Consider the following 19,844-nt stretch of genomic DNA (forward strand, 5'->3'; position numbering starts at 1 on the left):
TCTTTCAAGACAGGGTTTCTTTGTGTAGCTTTGCGCCTTTCCTGGAACTCGCTTTGTAGACCAGGCTGGCCTCGAACTCACAGAGATCCGCCTGCCTCTGCCTCCCGCGTGCGCCACCACCTAGGCTCACAACCAAAAATATTTTTATTTTTAAGACAGGCTCTCAGTAACGCAAGTTGGCCTCCCACAGTCCACACACAGCCAAGGATGACTGTGAACTGATGCTTTTGTTTCCCAGCTGCTGGAATGCCAAGTGCTTTCCAAGCCGGGTCTTCCTCCTTCCCTCTAGCCCTTGCCTCTGGATGATGGCATGAGCCTTGGAGTTCTTCCAGAGTCTGAAATGGGGAGGGATCCCACGTGCTGCCAGCTAAGAGATCACATGAGACCCGAGAGGAAACCATGTTTCAGCGTTTGGGCTGCACCAGTGGCCTGTTCTCTTAGCTGTGCCTCTCACTGGCGGGAGGAAGGCAAGACCACTTGACTCACGTTTGGGGAGACTGGATGCAGACAGCCGAGCACTCCCCAGAAGTGACACGGCAACACACCATCATCAAAGCAGGAGACAGAAGTGTGTCTCTCCTGCATATTCCCCCAGCCCTAAAAGCCCCTCCCTCAGAATCTGTGCCTGCCTCCTGCCGATGAAAAGCAGGACACCTCTGTCCACACCTCGCACCGGACAGCTCAACCTTTGAGCAGCCTTGCTGCGCTAGCCTAAAATGCGCCTGCAGCCCTTACATTGGAGCCGTGAGATGGAACTGTGTTCAACAGCGTATCTCCACTTGGCACACACCCGGACAACAAAAAAAGCCGACCCTAACACACGGCCAGGGCACCTGACAGCTTCTCATTATGCCTAATTTGAATCTAAATAGCCACACCTGTCTGGGCTAAGTACCTGACAGCCTTGCGTCTCCCCGAGCCGCTTGGCACCCACATGGCCACTGCCCAGGCCAACGGGGGGACTCGCGGGGGAATCGCGTCAGGGGAACCACAAGAATCATTCTCAGAGTAAGAGAACCGACGGCCGAGGTGCCGCCGGCGTCCCTGGGAAAGCGACGGTCCCGCCTCCCAGGCCGTCCTCCGAGCCGTAACGAGTGCAGGGCGCAGGCTGAGGACGCGCAGCCTCCCCGGGTGTCCGGCCTCGCGCTCCGCGCCGCTCCGGCGCACAGGCCCGGCGGGGCCGTACACAGCGCCCCCGGCGGCGGCCGAGCCCAGCCCGAGCGGGGCGGCGCACGGCGCGGGGCCGGGCCGGGCGGCTCCCGGCGCGACTTCCTGTTGTGCCCGCGCCCCGCCGCCGCCGCCGCCACCGCCACCACCGCCGCCGCCGTCGCCCGGGGTCCCTCGCCCACTACCCGCGGCCTGCAGCGGCCGCCGCCCATGGATTTCACTTAGCGCCGGTGGCCATGGCGGCACAGTGCTGCTGCCGCAAGGCGCCCGGTGCCGAAGCCGCGCCCGCTCGCCCGCCGCCCGAGCCGCCGCCCGCCCTGGACGTGGCCTCGGCCTCCAGCGCGCAGCTCTTCCGCCTCCGCCACCTGCAGCTGGGCCTGGAGCTGCGGCCTGAGGCGCGCGAGCTGGCCGGCTGCCTGGTGCTGGAGCTGTGCGCGCTGCGGCCCGCGCCCCGCGCGCTCGTGCTCGACGCGCACCCGGCCCTGCGCCTGCACTCGGTCTCGTTCCGCCGCACCCCTGCCGCCTCCGAGTCCCCCTGCACCTTTGCCTTCCCTGTGCCCGGCTTGGGGCCCCCGCTGCCCGCCTTCGCCGATGCGCCCGGCGCCGAGTCCGCCGGCTGCCCTCTGGCCTTCAGGTTGGACCCGTTCACCGACTATGGCTCCTCGCTGACCGTCACGCTGCCTCCCGAGCTGCAGGCGCACCAGCCCTTCCAGGTCATCTTGCGCTACACCTCGACCGATGCCCCCGCAGTGAGTCCCGCCCGGGTGGGCGCCAGGTCTGTGGGTGGTCAGGGGGGCCCTGCAGTCACCCTTCGCTTTACTGCTGGGTCAGGCGATGTTAATCTGCACCCTGCTTCTGGGACACCTACAGAGATCGAGGAGGAGCCTGGTGCCCATGGTAATAGGTTGCCTGCAAGTTCTTGGGACCTTTGAGTGTAGCCCCAGATACTCAATAGCATGTTTCTTATCTGGGGGAGACTTCCCGGCAGGGGTTATGCCCCTAACTGGATACAAGAGCAGCTTCTGGTGGGCCGCAGCTCAGCCAGCTCTAAGAGTCCAGCCTTGAGAGATGTTCTGGGAGTGCATGATACAGAAGGGCCAACTTACGACCTGGACCTTCAGATGGCTTGAGGACACCCGGTTCTGTTCTCTGGAGGTGGAATGAGAGACAGTGGGTGGCAGAGAGGCCTTCCTTGTAGCCTGTGGTGCCTGGGCTTTGGGCTCCCTGAGCTGGACTGTGACATGCTGGGGCAGGTGTGCCCCACCCCCGGTAGACACACAGGGCTCTGCTGAGGCTTTCTGTACAGGCGCCCACCATCCCACGGGCCCTGGTGGAAAGGGCTAGTGCCGTGGCAGCACAGCCAATGGGTTTGCAGAATGGAGCAGGACCTTTGACTCCAGAAGCATGATGCCTCCCTCCAGCTCCCCAGGTAGTAGCGTGCTCATGTGACATCTACCATGGATACATAGCACACAGAGAGCTCTGCAGGGCCCTTGGAAAGTCCATCTGCCACTGCCTGGGGAGCCACAAAGGAGCAAGGTGACTTCTGGGCAGAAAAAGGCCAGATGGGATTTACATCTGTGGGCTTCCTGCACCCTTCTCAGGAGTCTTGATTGGGACATGCCACCTCTTCGCAGAGTCCCTGCCATGGGCTGGTCTTCGGGGCTCAGCCCTCCGCCTGCTGGGCAGGGCCTCTGCAGGTATTAGATGCCAGGTGAAAACTGAGGGGCGAGCTGCTTCCCGGTTTCTACCTGTGAATATGTCCTGTGTGTGCTTCTTCTGCCCATTGAGAGCCGAGTGGTGGGAATAGAGCCCTCACTGGGCTGCAATACAAGGCCAGTGGACAAGGGTGGCCTGATGTATGCAGCTGTGGTGGCTCCAGACAGGGAAGAGCTGCATGGTCCTCACGGACTGGGTGGCTCCAGAGCGACAGAGTTGACCCACACCCGTGGAAGCACATTGGCCCCTAACCTCAGGCACCTGCTGTTTGTTGCACTGGAGCATGGAACAGCTCAGGGCTTCCATCCCTGTCTGCCCTGTGCCTAGTGAGGATGTAGCAGGAGCCATCTAGGTTTCCCAGGAAGCCCTGACAGCGGGCTCCAACTCCAGGGGGGGGCAGATTGGAGGTGCTGTGGATTCTAGGGCTCGTCTGATCCCCAGCTGTTCGTTCATCCTCACCCCAGCAAGAACAGCTTTTTTTCCTGCCCTATAGTATCTGAAGTTGGTTGGCCCATTCCTTATCTACCAGATTATCAGCTGCTGTGCCCTGGAGGCTCCAACCTCTGGGGTGGGGCCCAGTCCAGCTCATCCCTCTAAGGTAGTTATCGCTGGTGTCTGGAGAAGGCAGCCCGCCTGCTGGAACCATAGGGTAGGAGGAAGGCAGAGCCCGAGGGTTCAATGGACGAGGAGTGGGAAGTGCTGCCCCTGAAGCCTAGCTGGTGTAAGGGGAGAAGGTAGAGACTGAAGAGCATTTGGGAGTCTGTCCTCCAAAAGTGGATCAGGAACCAACCTATTGGCAACAGGATCCACTGCAGGGACGGTCTCCTATTCAGGTCCCAGGTCCCAAGCCTCTGGAGGCTACATTTTGGAACCAGCGCCCCAGCAGAAAAGAGAGATACATCTGCAGACTTGCTTTGGGGAGAAGACAGTGATGGGCCAGTCAAAAAGACTTTGGAAGAGGTCCCCGAATGCTCGCAGAGGCCTGACCAGGTCTACATGGCAAGCATCCCGCTCAAATCTGTGGCCTATTGGCAGGCAGCTCCTGGGTGTGGAGTCTGTGGGGCAGGCATCTGTCTCTAGAGGGGCAGGAATCTCTTCCAGGTCTGGGGTCTGTGAATTAGGCATACCCCCAGGTCCGTGAAGCAAGGCATTACTCCCCAGGTCTTGGGACTTTGGGAAGGGTGTGGGGCGTTTTACCCACCAACCCCACAGTTCCCCAGAGTTTTCTTGAGTGGGAGCAGCAGGAAATATTAGATAGAAGGATTTAGATTGCGGAGATAAACAGAAAATAAAGGATAGCCTGGAGAGGGCCTGGAACTTTTCCAATGGGCCCCAACCGTCTCTGCCCCAGGGTATTTATAGAGACGCCAAGGGGTGGAGCAAAAGACCTCCTCCCCCAGCACAGCCAAGTGCAGACCATCTCAGACACCTGCACTAAGTCCCGTGGCCCTAATCATCCACTATGTGGACCTGCTGGGTAAAGCCACGAGGAACCCAAGAACGGGCTCCCACCAAAAGGCACATCTAGGGTCTCTATGAAGACAGCACCCCAGATCCTAGGGTCTCTAGCATAGTTTCCACTGTCACCACCGCCCCCAGTCTGGGGTCTGTGGGCAAGCATTTACCTCCTTCCCCAGCGAGAGTCTGTAGGCAGGCAGTGCCCCAGTTCTGGGGCCTCTGGGCACAGGCATTCATTCGCACACAGCTCTGGGCTCTGAAAGCAGGCATCTCTCTCTGGGTCTGGGATCTGTCGGATGGATGGCTCCCCCACACACACACAAGGTCTGTGGAAGAAGCAGCCCCACCACCATCCCTCACCTGGGGTCCCGGAGGTGTCGGCCCTGCTGAGTCCGGCGGACTCTGTTCCCCATGATGACAGTCAGCCTTGACTGCACGCTTGTCCACTGAGAGAGAAGTGTCGCGGGTGTTTCCTGTCTATGATTCCTGAGAGGACCCATGTGCCCTTGATCACCAAAATGAAAAATTCACTTTGTTTCAACATTCCTGTTGTCCTAGCAGAGGGTAGTGTGGGGGCAGACATTGCTTTGTAGCTGGAGCTCCTTCGTGGGGGCGGGGCCTGGTCTGGACATCGGAAGATTCAGAATGTCTCAACAGCCATGGCTGGAAGCAGGTGGGCTAGGCCAGCGACCTTGGCCCTGAGAGGGCAGGCAGAGGGGACAGCAGTTACTGGGATTGCTCTCTGCTGCAGCCCCTCCCTCAAGGCGCTGGCCTCGGAGACCCTCCCTTTAGCTGTCCCGTCATCCCAGAGCTGCATGTCTAGCCTCCACTCTAGCCCCACAGGTTGGCCAGCACTGGGGCTGACTCCCTCTGTAAGGAAGAACTCGTTTCCCATGCTTCCCTGCTCCTAAGATCAGATTAGCTACCAGCCTATGGGAATTTGAACCCATGTGTGCTGACCGTCCCTCAGTTTCCCTTCGGAAGTTCGGCTAACACCATGGTGGGAGTTTTCCTCTTGTCCCCGGGCAGTGCTGGGAGATGTCGTGGGCCAGCTCCAGACATGTGGCCTACTGTCTGGAACAGGGCCGGTTGGTGTCTGGCATGCACAAACCGGATTGACAGTTCCTGCCGGGGGAGGGGAGTGAGTGTACCAGGTGTGCAGGCTGCAGACTGCAGGGGCAGCCGTGGGCCTGTAACAAAAACCGCGAGGGCCCTTCCCAGCACCCGTTGTCCCCAGGCTCCAGACCTGGAGCCCTGGACCAGGTGACAGCGTCTGCTTCTGTTTCCCCTTGCCCGCAGATCTGGTGGCTGGACCCAGAGCTGACCTACGGCAATGCCAAGCCGTTCGTCTTCACCCAGGGCCACTCTGTGTGCAACCGCTCCTTCTTCCCATGCTTCGACACGCCCGCCGTCAAGTGCACCTACTCGGCCGTCGTCAAGGTCAGGATCACGGCTGGCGTTGTTCCCGCCCCCTTTGGGTACTGTAAGGGGCTAGCGCGTACAGCGGGCAGATGAGTTCCGGCCCACCTCCTCCGACTCTTCCTGCCTGCCTAGACTAGGATCCCAGCCGCTAAAGGTCATTGTCTAGTGGGACAGTCGTGCAGAGAAGCCTCAGGGAGGCCGGGAGCAGGGACCAAGGTGCAGCACCGATGAGGACATACCTGACAATTGGGTTCCAGGACCTCTAAATCCGCAGGAACCTGATGGGGTTTCTTGAGTTATAGCCAAAGCATAGTTGGCAGCCTCCAAGTGAGGCAGATTTGGGGTTCCAGTGTGTGGTCCTCTGAAGGAGACATAGTTCCTTGACCCAACCTGAGAGGCTATCTGATAAGGATTTGAGGGCTTCCTCATGGACATGGAGTTCCCCAACCTGGGTTGTGGTGGTCCATTCTGGGGGTGTGGAGGGTTCCCTGATAGGGCCATAAGGTTCCCTGTCACAGATAAGGGGTCCTCTGACCCGAGTTGTGGAGTCCCCCGGGAGGTGGTTGTGTCCTGTAGGCTACCGATCCTCAGCCTAGCCCATTGCAGGCCCCGTTAGGGGTCCAGGTGCTGATGAGTGCGACGCGGAGCGTGTACATGGAGGAGGAGGGCGTCTACCACTTCCACATGGAGCACCCTGTACCTGCCTACCTCGTGGCCCTTGTGGCCGGAGACCTCAAGCCAGCAGACATTGGGCCCAGGTAAGGCACCCTCTGCGCCCTGCTGTACTGTTCTGGGCAGCTGGGACTCAGGAAGAGCCCAGAGCCCATGCGCATGACTGCCATGCCCCTTCACCGGCTGCCTTCAAACATGCAGCTAACTGATCCATCCAGTGCCTTGCCCAGCGGTCTGTTGTCACTCCCGGGGCTGCCACACAACCGGCCGTACCCTCCAGGGTAACCCGTTCCTTCAGTTCACTGACAAAAGGATCTGAATAGACCTTGGGTTTACTATGCGGTGCCCCTACCTGTTATGGGAAGGGCCACCCACATCCAGGGACCAGGGCCAGACAAGGCATAGGGGGGATCCAGTGGGGTAGGTAAGGTCCGGGCTTTTCCGCCTCAGCCCACCTTCTCTGCCTCGTGACAGGAGCCGTGTGTGGGCTGAGCCATGCCTCCTGCCCACAGCGACCAGCAAGCTGTCGGGAGTGGTGGAACAGTGGCTGAGTGCCGCAGAGCGCCTGTACGGACCATACATGTGGGGCAGGTACGTCCCGTCCCCTGGTTTCCCTGCTGGCTTCGCTCTTTCCCCATAGAAAAGGAGGTAGGGCCAGACTGGGCGCTCCTTGTCGGAGCCCGGGGCCTCCTAGCCTCTGTCTCCTGCGGGGCTGGGCTGCCTGGGCTGCCGTCCCAGGCAGGAAGTATAGCTGTGGGCCTGGTGGGTCGCGGTCAGAGCCCTCCCATCCCTCACCCTGCTCCCACGGGCACAGATACGACATCGTTTTCCTGCCGCCCTCCTTCCCCATCGTGGCCATGGAGAATCCGTGCCTCACCTTCATCATCTCCTCCATCCTCGAGAGTGACGAGTTCCTGGTGATTGACGTCATCCACGAGGTGGCCCACAGCTGGTTCGGCAACGCCGTCACCAACGCCACTTGGGAGGAGATGTGGCTGAGCGAGGGCCTGGCCACCTATGCGCAGCGCCGCATCACCACGGAGACCTATGGTACTGTCTGGGGCGGCCGCGGCCAGGGTGGAGTAGCCTAGGGCTGGCTTAGGCACCAGTTGCAAGGGGCGCAGAGCCCTGCCTGCCTAGCCTCTGGCCTGACAGCGTCTAACAGTCTCTGGGGTTGGGTGGTGGGTAGAGAGTGAAAACCCTGCTGTAGATGCTCCAGCCCCCCTGACTTCCACCTTTTCTCTACTCTGGCTTCACTCAGGGGCTGCCTTCACCTGCCTAGAGACAGCCTTCCGCCTGGACGCCCTGCATAGGCAGATGCGGCTTCTTGGGGAGGATAGTCCAGTTAGCAAGTTGCAGGTCAAGCTAGAACCAGGTACTCTCTACTCCAGGCTCACTCCTGGGAACCCATGCATACCATCCCCAGGCCCTCCTTTCCTGCTGTTCACTTGCCCTGCTGGGGCTCCTCTACCTCACCATGCCTAAATTCCTTCCAAGGCCAGGCTGGGTGCCCTTAGCCCCAGGGAAAACTTCTCAGGTGCCCTTGGCTTGCCACACCCCCACAGGGTCTGAGCAGGGTTGCCATGGGGGCAGAGCAAGCTCCGTCGCTGTGTACCCAGGACGTTTGGTACTTATATGAGGGACTGTGCACTTAACCACGCCTCAGTTCTAGACTTCTGCCCCAGCCCCACCTTGCAGGGCACAGGTATCAGGTGGCATCCCAGACAAGGTGTCTCCCCGCAGGAGTGAATCCCAGCCACCTGATGAACCTGTTCACCTATGAGAAGGGCTACTGCTTCGTCTACTACCTGTCCCAGCTCTGTGGAGACCCCCAGCGCTTTGATGACTTTCTTCGAGTAAGCACGTGGGCCCTGCCACCTCCTGGCCCAAACTTCTTCCAGCCGGCAGACTTGTCCCCTCTCTGGGAAGAAGGGGCCCGGGGACTGGATTGGGACCTGGCCTCCTGAGGCACTGTTCCCTCCCTCTCCTACCCTTTCAGCAGGGCCTGTGGGCCACCTGGACTGTGATGCACATCTTTAGAAGATGTCCCAGTGGGCCAGCCCTGCTCTGCCAGAGCTAACCATCCCCAGCCTTCCATACCTGCTAAGGCCATGCCCTCATCTCACAGGCCTATGTGGAGAAATACAAATTCACCAGTGTGGTGGCCCAGGACCTGCTGGATTCCTTCTTGAGCTTCTTTCCCGAACTGAAGGAGCAGAGCGTGGACTGCCGGGCAGGTGAGGCCAACTACCCTCCTGCAGGCCTAAGGGCCGGGAACAAGATGGCAGCCATGACTGGAGGAAAGCTTGTCAGCCCCTACCACACAGTGCAGGCTCTAGGTCAGGATGCCGTAAGAGTAAAGAGGAGTCTGCACCTCCTAGTCTAAAGGACCATGGCAAGGAGAAGGGGACAGAGACGTCCTGGAAGAGGTGACCCCCAGGCGAAGCAGGCCAAGCTAAGCAGCCAGTAGGAAAAGTCCATGGAAAGAGCATGCAAAGTTCTTAGAGGAGGATCAGCAAGGTGGTGGGATTGGCCCTGGGACTAGCTGACCCTGCTTGGGCATAGTAGGGGTCTCCTAGGGCCTGATAGCTTGAGGGAGACACTGGAGGAGCTGGATATCCAGAGAAAACTAAAGTTTGCTAGAGGATTTCAAGGTTTAGGAATGGTGACCCTAAGTTTGGAAGGTATATAAGTACAGTGTGGGATTGGTAAGGGTCCTCAGAGTCTGTGTGCTTTACTGAACAGTACAGTACAGAGCCTGCTTGGTCTCAGTGCTGGGTACAGGACAGCTATGTAGCAGGCAGAAATCCTCTGGGGACCAAGCCAGGCTTCCCGGCCTCCCATGTCCTTCATAGGAGCCCCCTCCAGTGGCTCCGGGGGGAAGGCACAAACTTCTGGAGAACTCTCATATTCTTTGAGGGCTCTGGGTCCTAGAAGAGACCACCTCCCCAGGGACACCCTCTGGGCTTGGAGTCTCCCTGGCAGGCTGCTCCAGTGGCCCCTCCGAGCCCAGGCGGGGACCCCAGGCCTGGTCTTCCTGCAGGGCTGGAGTTCGAGCGCTGGCTCAATGCCACAGGCCCACCACTGGCTGAGCCAGACCTGTCTCAGGGGTCCAGCCTAACCCGGCCTGTAGAGACCCTCTTCCAGCTGTGGACTGCAGAACCCCTGGAGCAAGCAGCAGCTTCAGCCAGTGCCATTGACATCTCCAAGTGGAGGACCTTCCAGACAGCACTCTTCCTGGACCGGCTGCTAGATGGATCCCCGTTGCCCCAGGGTGGGTCCCACAGTCAGTAGGGTAGCCTGGGAAAGGGATATGGCTCCACCCTAGCCCTGACCTGCCCACTGCCCCACAGAGGTGGTGATGAGCCTGTCCAAATGCTACTCATCCCTGCTGGACTCCATGAATGCTGAGATCCGCATCCGCTGGCTGCAGATCGTCGTCCGCAATGACTACTATCCTGATCTCCACAGGGTCCGCCGCTTCCTGGAGAGCCAGGTGCAGCTACATGCCTGGGGCATGACGGGGGGAGGAGGGCATCTCCCCCCATCGGATCTCCACTCGGGCAGGCCAGGCATGTTCTGGAGAGGGGACTGGAAGTCATCAGATCCAGAGTGAAAGTAGAGAGGTCCCAATAGAGGTGAGGTGGGAGAAGAATGCAAAACTAGTTCAGAGTGGCCTGAACTCCACCACAGGGAAAAGCTGGGTACCAGAGTCCCAGGGCTCTCCACTGGCATCAGCCTTGAACTAGCTGGACTTGAGGCCTGTAGGTTATCACCTTCCAGGTCTGGGTGCAGGGGCCATCCAAGCTTCTCGGGCAGATGCCAACATCCCCATCCCTTGCCGAGTCCTTCCAGGAGACAGCTTAGAGGGAGAGGTGAGGGTGAACCTGATGAGGGCGTTGTAGCATGTGAGTCGAGGCCCAAGTCGTCCTGAGCAGCTGGGGCACATCTGGGTCTGGGTGGTGGGAGGCGCCCAGGGAGCCGGCCGGTGTGACCAGGTGCTTTCCACAGATGTCGCGCATGTACACCATCCCACTGTACGAGGACCTCTGCACCGGCGCCCTCAAGTCCTTCGCACTGGAGGTCTTCTACCAGACACAGGGCCGGCTGCATCCCAACTTGCGCAGAACCATCCAGCAGATCCTGTCCCAGGGGCTAGGCCCCAGTGCTGAGGCCAGTGCAGAGACCAGCGCGGAGCTGGGCCGTGCTGAGGCAGACGCGAACCCAGACTCGCCAGCCCTGCTGCTCGGGGACGAGGCCCCCAGTAGCACCATCTCTCTCAGGGACGTCAATGTGTCTGCCTAGCCTTGGTGACTGACCCGCGACCTCTCAGACACCACGATTGTGCCTTTTTGTGGTCTGGGCCGCCATGACTGCGCCTTGGCTCTGGCCACGAGCTCTGCCCAGGACCATAGGCCCCTCCCGTTGGCTCCAGGCCAGGGGCGTGGGGAAAGGATCTTGTGTCCATTGAGGCCTGTGGACGAGGGCCCACCCTGTCCCTGCTCTCTTGCACTGCAGGCCCCAGGGCTGGCCAATACCCACCATGCCTCCTGTCCCAACACTGACAGCCATGCCTCACCCTGGAAGCCAGCATCTGCTAAACACTGCCCTGGGGACGGTGACCCCAGCAGACCCACAGCAACAACCACAATGTGCCTTACACATGCCAGAGGCCCAGGATGCATGGTCCTGGAAGTGTGCTTTCCTGCAGAGCCTGTGTCTGGCCCCTGGGCTAGACTTGTTTGAGGGACAGGACAGAGGGACAAGGACACGGGCATCCCATCAGTGTAGGGGCAGGGGACAGAAGGAGAGGATGGACCTCTCAAGCAGGCCTCAGTCTCTGCAGCTGGAGTCCAGGCCGCAGAGGTACAGGGAGTGGCCTGTCCTTGTGGCTACCTGGGTACCGTTGGTGCTCTCCATGCCTGCCTGCTGGGAGAGGCACTAGGCTGTGGGCTTCAGCCTGGGACCACTGCAGCGGGAATCATGATGACTGTCCCATTAAATCTCCACTCTGCAGACCTGACCTCCCTTCCTGTTTATCACTACCCTGTCTCTTGTACCTCCCCAGCTCCCAGGGGTAGGGCTGGAAGAGCTGAGAGCTGGTCACAGGAGTCATGGTCATAGCCTGTCCCAATAGACAGACATCAAGAAAGAGGTGGGGACCTACCTCAGAGGCCGAGATGGGGAGCAGTGGGTGGCCCCTTGTTCTTCTCAGCTCCTCGCTCAGAGCTTGGCTGAGCATGACTTCTTCAGGACCCTAAAGAGGCTGTTTGTCACCCTCATTCTGGACTTCACCTCTGTGACTCTGACCACACCTCTGCCTCGTAGCACTGGGGCACCCAGACCTCCACAACCGAGGTGCAAGGGAGGTGTGAGTGACAGGGATTCACTGGGAGTGCCGAGCCTGAACTCGAGCGTGGCAAGCTGTGGCGTTAGAGATCTACTGACAAAGGGGAGCTCCGCGCTCACGGGGTGTCAAGTGGAGCCACATCTCGTGGTTTCTCAAAGACAAGCTGGTGGCAGGGCCACCGCTGGGAACTTTGGCAGTGTGCTGTGGCATGTCTTTGGTCCCGGCCCACTGCCAGACCCAGTCACAGCCAGCTCCACAAGTGGTCCCAGGAAAAGGTGAAATGAATAATGAAGCCTCCGCCCACTATCCAGTGACCCCCAGTCACAAAATGTCCCATTCCCCTTCCTTCCTTTTCAGGGATCCCCTCAGCAGAGGCAGCCAGTGTCCTCTAGTCATACACCCCAAACGAGTCCAGGAGTTAGGGCCACCTCTCCTTGGGCAGTTTATGTGCACGGTGCCCACCACGGCATGGCCTGAGGCACTACCCGTCACAACCAGCAGGGGGCGCAGGGGACACCCGCAGTGACTGTGGCCTCACAGAAGAGAGGTGTTACTGTTCTCACTGCTGTGACAATGTATCTGGTGGAAACAAAGAACAATTTGCTGTGGCTGCTTTTTTCAGGTCTTAGTGGCAGGGAAGGAATGGTGGCAGGAGAAGCTTGTCAATGGCAGTGGGGGCTTGTTGAGATTCCTCAGTACGACCCAGCAGAGACAATCCAGAGCTACAGGCAAACAGAACCGGAAGGCCAGCCCCTGGGGACCTGTTTCCACCAGCCGGGCCCTGTCTCCTAAAGGTTCCAGAGCCTCCAAAACAGCGCCATAAACTGATGGCCAGGTGTTCCAGATCTGAGCCTGGATTGCGGGCAGGGGGCACTTTCAGATTTAAAACATAATGGGGGGCTGGGGGTTGTTGTCTGATCTCAAGCCTCATCCGGTGGCATGGCCAAGAGTCCTGGGTATTCCACTCAGCTTTGCTCTCCCTGGCCCAGGGGCCACCATCCAGAGGGGTCACACCTGAAGGTGTCCGGACACACAGCCCTCTTCAACGGCACAATTGCTTTCAACCTGTTCCTGCTAGCACGGCTTTCAAGTCTGTCACCACAGACTCATCTAGGCATCTCATTTCTTCGTCAAGTTGACACCTTTGTGGTCTCCCAGAGCGTGGATTCCAACTCTAGGTGCCCGCTCCCCGCAACCCCCCCCACCTCCCCCACCCCGCTATATCCACACGTGTCCTCCAGACACTCCTTCGATCTGTACAAAATCAGAAATGGCTCCCCACAGTTACAACCATGGAACTAGAATGCCATCCTTGATGTCAATCTGCCGTGGCTCTGTGTGCCTGCCATGAGAGGTACAGAGGAGCACGCTTTCAACCACATCCGCGAATTCCTGGGTGCCCTGTGCCCTTTCTCCAGCTGGCGGAGCTGGACTGCCTTGGAGTTTCTTCCCTGTGATATCTGGCTAGGGCAGCCTGCAGCTGTCACTCACACCAGTGTTCCCGGCTTCCTCTGCTGTGCCCAGCTCACTCTTCCATACACTGTGCCTTGTGAGTCATCCATCGCAGGCGGGCTTGAGCAGATGCTTTGCCCTCACATCCCATGGCGCAGACCAACATTTTCAATCCCAATGTTTGCTGCTATCCACAGCCTACCCCAGTCAATACCACATGCCCAGTGTCCTGTTGGCCAGCATCCCTCCTCCAAGAGGGCTTCTGCGTAAAGGACTAACGTATATTCCAACCACAGATGATGGTGAGAGCCACACAGGGATGGTGGGGGTTGGTTGTCTTTCTCTCCCTCGGGGGCTGCACAGGGACCTGTGCTGATGGAGAGGATTTCATGTGTTTCCAGGCAGTGTGCCAGGGATTAAAATGTGCCATAGAGGGGGTCATGTCTCATTTGTACTCCCATAGCCCACCCTGCCCTGTGCATAGGATTATTTAGCAGTTAGTACCAGTTAAGGAGCCGGGGTTGAAAGGTTGGGATATTTCATCTCAAAAGTGTGGTGTCAATGAAGCTGTGTGTAAGGATTTAAAAAAAAAAAAAAATGGACCAGGCCCTGCAGTGATGGCTTAGTGGTTAAGAGCACAGACTTGTTTTTCCTGAGGACCCAGGTTCCATTCCCAACACTCAACATAGCTACTTGCAACTATAATTCCAGTTCTAGGAGTTCTGACGCCCTCTTCTGACCTCTCTGGGTACCAGGCTCAGAGACGGTGCACAGATGTTTATGTAAACCAAACACCCATACATGTAAAATGAATTTTAAAAACATTTCAGAGGCCAGGCTTCTGATGGAAGTGACTGGAATCCACAGAGACCTGAAGCCTGCCTGAGGCAGTGGTATGAGGAGATGGTGGGTCTGCATGTAGTCCCTGTGTTACCTAGAGCCTTTACTCGGGTCCTTCAGGCTCAGATAAAGTTTTCTGAGATCCTTTTTCAGGCCATGTCCTGTGCAGTCTGGAATGTCCATTAGCGCTCTCCTTCATAGAGACTTGGAAAGTTTTCTGAGGAACTTCTGGCATAAAGACAAGGCACAACTGAGGTCACCCACTGGTTAGTGCCAACAATGCAAAGGACAACATGGAACAAATCAAGCTTGCACTTGAGACACAGCTGTGGAACACTGGCAGAGAACTTGAGAACACACGGCTCAGATATAAACAGGAGAAGGTGTAGAATAGACTACACAGATAGCAATAAGCCCTGGGAAACAGTGGCAGTGGTAACAGAAATGCCAGAGACCTTGGACTTTTTCATTAATAATTTATATGGGAAACACTGGGGTTGATGATAGTGTTTTCATAGTGTGTATATTATGCTCACTCACTTTTTTCTCATATCCCACTTTGCCACTAAACAAATTTCCTCCCATCCCCTTCTTCACTCACTCCCTTCTTCCCTCCTTTCTTTATTCTACATATTAGAGAAAACAAGTTTTCTGAGTCTGGCTTCTTTTTATTCTGTGCATGTGAGTGTTTGCCTCTATGTACACAGGTCATCTGCAAGAGCAGCCAGGGTTCTTAACCACTGAACCATCTTTCCAGAAAAACCCAGCTTTTTTCTGCTAACATGATAATCTCTAGTTCTAGCAAATTCCCTGCCAAGGCCATAGTTTCATTCTTCTCTGTGGCTGAATAATACTGCACTGTATTTACTTCCATGTTTCCCTATCCATTCATCTGTTGATGGACATCTAAACTAATACCATATCTTGACTGTAGTGAACAGTGCTACAGTAAAAACAGATGCACAGGTAACTCTGTTGTAGGCTGACATATTCCTTCAGATACAAACCCATGAGTGGTTTAGCTTGATGGTTATAGTTTTAATTGTTTTTAAAGAACTTCCATATTGATTCTATGGTAGCTGCACTAGTTTACATTACCTCCAGCAATTTTTGTTTGTTTTGTTGATTATATTAATTATTCTGGCTGATAAAATCTCAATGTATGGTGTGTGTGTGTGTGTGTGTGTGTGTGTGTGTGTGTGTGTGTGTATGTGTGTGTGTTCTTAAATAGCTACATATGACAATATAGTTTTAAATTTGAATTTCCCTGATGGCTTAGGTGTTGAGATTTTTCATCTATTTATCGGTCATTTGCATTTTTATTATATGTATTCATTTGTTGTGTGTGTGGATGCACGTGTGGCATTGGTGTGCATGTGGAGGTCAGAATAATATATGGGAATAGACTCCCTCCTTCTTCTGTCTGGGTTCCACACATCAAACTCTGTTTTCAGACTTGATGGAAAGCGCCTTTACCTGCCAAGCCCTCTCCCCTGATCTTGTATTTATTCCTTCGAGAACTGTCTGTTGAATTCACTTGCTCATTTAATGGTTGAATGATTTGTGTGGGGTGGGGTTTTGGTATCTAATCTAATTGGGTTCTTTATAGATGCTGGATATTAGTCTCCTGTCCGATGTACAGTGGGCAAAGGTTTCTTCTGCTCTACGCTGTCTCTTCACTTTCTTTTGCTACACAGGAGCTTTTTAATTTTGTGCAATCCTGTAGCTAGAGTTTTCCTGCCTGGCCCACAGTCAGGACAAATCTCTGTCACCCGCCAGTTCCACAGCCGCTCAGACCCAACCAAGTAAACACAGAGACTTATATTGCTTACAAACGGTATGGCCATGGCAGGCTTCTTGCTAACTGTTCTTATAGCTTAAATTAATCCATTTCCATACAATCCATCTGTCATTCTTGTCATTTCATGGGCTTTTGGAGTCCTCCAGAAAGTTTTTGCCTGTGCCTAGATTTTGAAGGATCTTCTCCAGCAGTATGAAACTTTCAGGTTTTGTATTACAGTCTTGGATCCATTTTGAGCTGATTCTTGTTGAAGACAAGAGACAGTGATCTAATTTCATTTTCTTACACGTGGATGTCCCCTTCCCAGCACCATTTGTTGAAGAAGCTGTCTTTTCTAGCATGTGTTTTGAGCACCTTTGTCAAAAATCAGAGGTCTGAGCAGGCATGATGGTTCAGCAGGCAAAAGTGCTTGCCATACAAACCAGGCAACCTAGGTTCAATCCCCAGAACCCCTCTACAGGTAGGAGAGGACCAACTTCACAGAGTTGTCTTCTGACCTTCCTATGTGTATATCATGCCGTGTGCGCGCGGGGGGGGGGGGGGGGGGGGGGGGGGGGGCGCGCGCGCGCGCGCGCACACACACACACACACACACACACACACACACACACGCTCACACACACACACACTGGGGGGGGGGCGCGAGTGAGTTGTGTTTTTAATCAGATGACTAAATGGGTTTATTTCTGGGTCCTCCATCCTTTTCTACTGGTCTATGAGTCTGTTTTTGCTATGGCTCTGTGGTATAATTTAAAATCAGTAATACCAATAGCTTTGCTGTTTCTCCCCAGGATCTTTTATGATATGAATTTGAGGATATATTTTCTCTATTTTGTGAAGAATGTCCTTGGAATTTTTATGGGAATTACATTAAATCTTTCAGCCATTTTGGCTCTAGGGTCATATAGAAATTTTTTAAACTAAAAATTTGTTAGAATACTCACAGTGACAAGACTCATGGTCTGGACTAGCAAGACTAGCATTCCTCAGTGGTGTCTGCTTTGGTTCCTGTTTCCAGTTTCCTTTCCTGTGCTTGAGTTCCTGTCCTGAATTCTCTGTGATAGATAGTATACCAATTGGTTTTTGTCAACTTTGACACAGACCTAGACATATCTGGGATGAGGGAATCTTAACTAAGAAAAACCCCTCCATATAATAGGCCTGAAGGCAAGTTTGTGGGGTATTGTCTTGATTAAAGATTGATGTCCATCTCACTGTGGGAAGTGCCACCCTGGGCAGATGGTCCTAGGCTGTATCAGAAAGCAGACTGAGCAAGCCCTGGGAGCAAGCCAGTTAGCAGTACTCCTCCATTGCCTCTGCATCAGGTCTTTAGGTTCCTGCCTTCAGTTCCTGCCCTGACTTCCTTCATTGATAAACTATGATGTGGAGGTATAAGCAAAGTAAATCCTTTCCTCCTCAAGTTGCTTGTGGCCATGGTGTTTTGTCACAGCAATAGACCCTAACTAAGGCAGAAATTGGTACCACAAATGGGGTATTTCTGTGACAGATCTGTGTGTTTTTGAAAGGCATGTGGTGGCATTTGAAGTTTGGGCTGGAAAGCCATGGGGAGCAAGCCAGTAGGCAGTACTCCCCCATGGCCTCATTGGAGTGCTCAGAGCTTAATGGCTTTCTGTGGGATCTTGGAAGAAAATACTAAGAGCAGTGCAGATGACAGGACCTGGCTTATGGCATTTCAGAGGGAAGTCAAGACTACCAGGGCCGTTCGAGTAAGTGATGTTTGAATTAAAAATCTGTGTTTCTGGTTAGCTTGTGCTGAAGAATTAGCTGTGATTAACAAGGGACCAGAATGACTAAAAGGAAACCTTTGCTTCTCTGGGACAATTGGTGCTGGTTAGCTAGAGCTGGGAAATTAGTGGTGACTAAGAAGAGACCAGTATCATTGAGGTGAAATCTTGTGAGAGTATTTCCTCAGCACACAGAAGCTGTGGTCCAGATGAGACTGAGGCTGTTGTCTCATGCTGGAAGCTGAACTTGGTAATGTGTACAGTCACCCAGGTGATGCTTGTTCTGAAGGCATGGAGGGGTCATGGAAAGCAGTTGAGGTTTGGCACTGTGTGGTAGGGTCAGAGTCCCTGAAGAGAGCCCAGGAGAGGCTATTGGTGAGGGTGCAGCCTAGTTACAGTGGAGAGCTCAGCATATTGAAGATACCCAGATACCCGTGTCATGGGATGACCACCAGGGACAGCAGCAGCTGTAGAGTGGAGCTGGCTTGAGTCTGAGACATGCTATGTGTGCTATGGATGGCAGAGCCGGAGCCCCCAAGCCCTTTAAAGCTCAGAAGGTTATGCTGGAAGTCAGACACTGAGCATTACACTTTGGTTTTGCTATGATTTGTAACTGTGACCTCGTTCTTCCCCGTGAGAGCAAAAAAAAAAAAGTTTGCTTTCATTTTTTGATACTTATGGGACCCCCAGTTATGAGACCTTGGGTATCTTAGAGAAACTTTGAAATTTTAGGGAGACTGTTGGACTTACACGTGATGGAAGGTTTTAAAGCCTGTGGAACTTTTAAAGTTATTTATGTTTTGTATGGTGCTATTAATATTAATACAAGATCTTGGGTATGAACAAAAAAGAGAAGGTTACAGTTAAATAGTAATGTGTTTGTGGGCCAAGTTGACAAGGGTCAATTGTCCTGGTATTTTTTCCTCAGCTTGATACAAGCTACAGTCATCTTAGAAGAGGGAATCTTGATTGAGAAAACGCCTCCATAGGAAAGTCCATAGGGGTATTTTGACTGATTGATGTTGGAAAGCCCAGCTCACTAGGCATGTGGGCCTTTGTTGTACATTTAGCAAGTTGAGCAAGCTGGCAAGAAGCACCCCTGTGGTTTCTGCATCAATCCCTGCTCTGCTGGAGTTCCTGCCCTAACCTCCCTCAGGGACAGACAGGGTAACCAGACTGTCTTCATCTTAAGGATGTGAAGACTTGCTCGGAGAGGTGATGTCCCTTGCCTGAGGTGCACAGCTGATATGCAGCTACTTTTGACCGGTTGCCTGGATGATGTGTAAGAGGAAGTAAAACCTTTCCTCTTCAAGTTGCTTTTGGTCATGGTGTTTTATCATAGCAACAGAAAACCTAACTACGACAGCTTGCCTGGTTTGCTGCCCTCCCCAGAGCTGCCACTCCCAAGTCATCGACTGCTTTGTCTGAAGTGCAGGTTCTTCATTCATAAAATGGGGGAATAACTGCATCTGGGGCTCATACGGATCAGAATCTCAACATGTCGACATGGTTTGACCCTTGAAGCCTTAGGATCTGCCCAGGTGGGCCTCTCCTCATTCTCCCCAGGGAAGGTTGCAGGAAAGACAGATAATGTCTCTGCCCCAGTATTGACCAGTGGATGCCTCTAGCTGGAAACTGTCTGCCGAGGAAGGGGAGAAGCCCAAGCTTCCAGGACCCCAGCCCCACTGAACCCTAAATGAGACCGTTCCACAGGAGAACAATTCATATTTGGCTGCCAGTCACCCTCCACTACTACTCAAGACCCAAGAACCCACCTCCACTACCTATACCCTGAAACAAGCTGGGGGATTTGGGGCTCCAGGGTGCTTCTCTAGACACACTTCAGGTCCACTCAAGTGGGTGCAATGCTCCAATCACCTCTTATACTTGGAGGGCTCTGGGATGTACATGTGGACCTGTGGCTCCGGACCTGATAACATGGGGAACCCACAAAATCCATACCAGCCTACTACTACTAAGTCCCTTCTAGGGCCCAGAGGTAAGGCCTTTCTCAGAGACAGGGCACCAGGCCTGCTCCTCAGCAGATGACCCGCATGGGATGCTGGGTGTCAACTGCCACTCCTTCACAAGCCTAAAGCATTTCAGATCTGTACAAGTAATTGTGTGTGTGCCTAACCCAGGTTCACATCACGATACTTTTACACCGTTCTGTTTCACAAGCTTCCTAAACGGATGGTGTTTGTCTTCCAATCCTGCA

General features: G+C 54.8%; 1 protein-coding gene across 2 annotated transcripts; it reads left to right on the forward strand.

Moving 5' to 3' along the window:
* Positions 1-1,239: 1,239 nt before the first annotated feature.
* Positions 1,240-11,461, forward strand: Rnpepl1 (arginyl aminopeptidase like 1). Of its 2 annotated transcripts, XM_042260457.2 has the most exons (11): positions 1,240-1,916; positions 5,644-5,784; positions 6,373-6,524; positions 6,913-7,029; positions 7,253-7,488; positions 7,700-7,813; positions 8,182-8,294; positions 8,567-8,675; positions 9,482-9,712; positions 9,792-9,934; positions 10,450-11,461. In XM_042260457.2, exons 1-11 carry the CDS (start codon positions 1,404-1,406, stop codon positions 10,741-10,743), a joined length of 2,163 nt encoding a protein of 720 aa, XP_042116391.2. In that variant the 5' UTR covers positions 1,240-1,403; the 3' UTR covers positions 10,744-11,461. The 2 variants fall into 2 exon arrangements, with proteins under 2 accessions (XP_042116391.2, XP_076405753.1); XM_076549638.1 differs by lacking the exon at positions 7,700-7,813 and having other exon boundaries at positions 1,270-1,916.
* Positions 11,462-19,844: the final 8,383 nt, after the last annotated feature.

This window comes from Peromyscus maniculatus, chromosome 13, assembly GCF_049852395.1.
Source record: "Peromyscus maniculatus bairdii isolate BWxNUB_F1_BW_parent chromosome 13, HU_Pman_BW_mat_3.1, whole genome shotgun sequence".
NCBI lineage: Eukaryota > Metazoa > Chordata > Mammalia > Rodentia > Cricetidae > Peromyscus > Peromyscus maniculatus.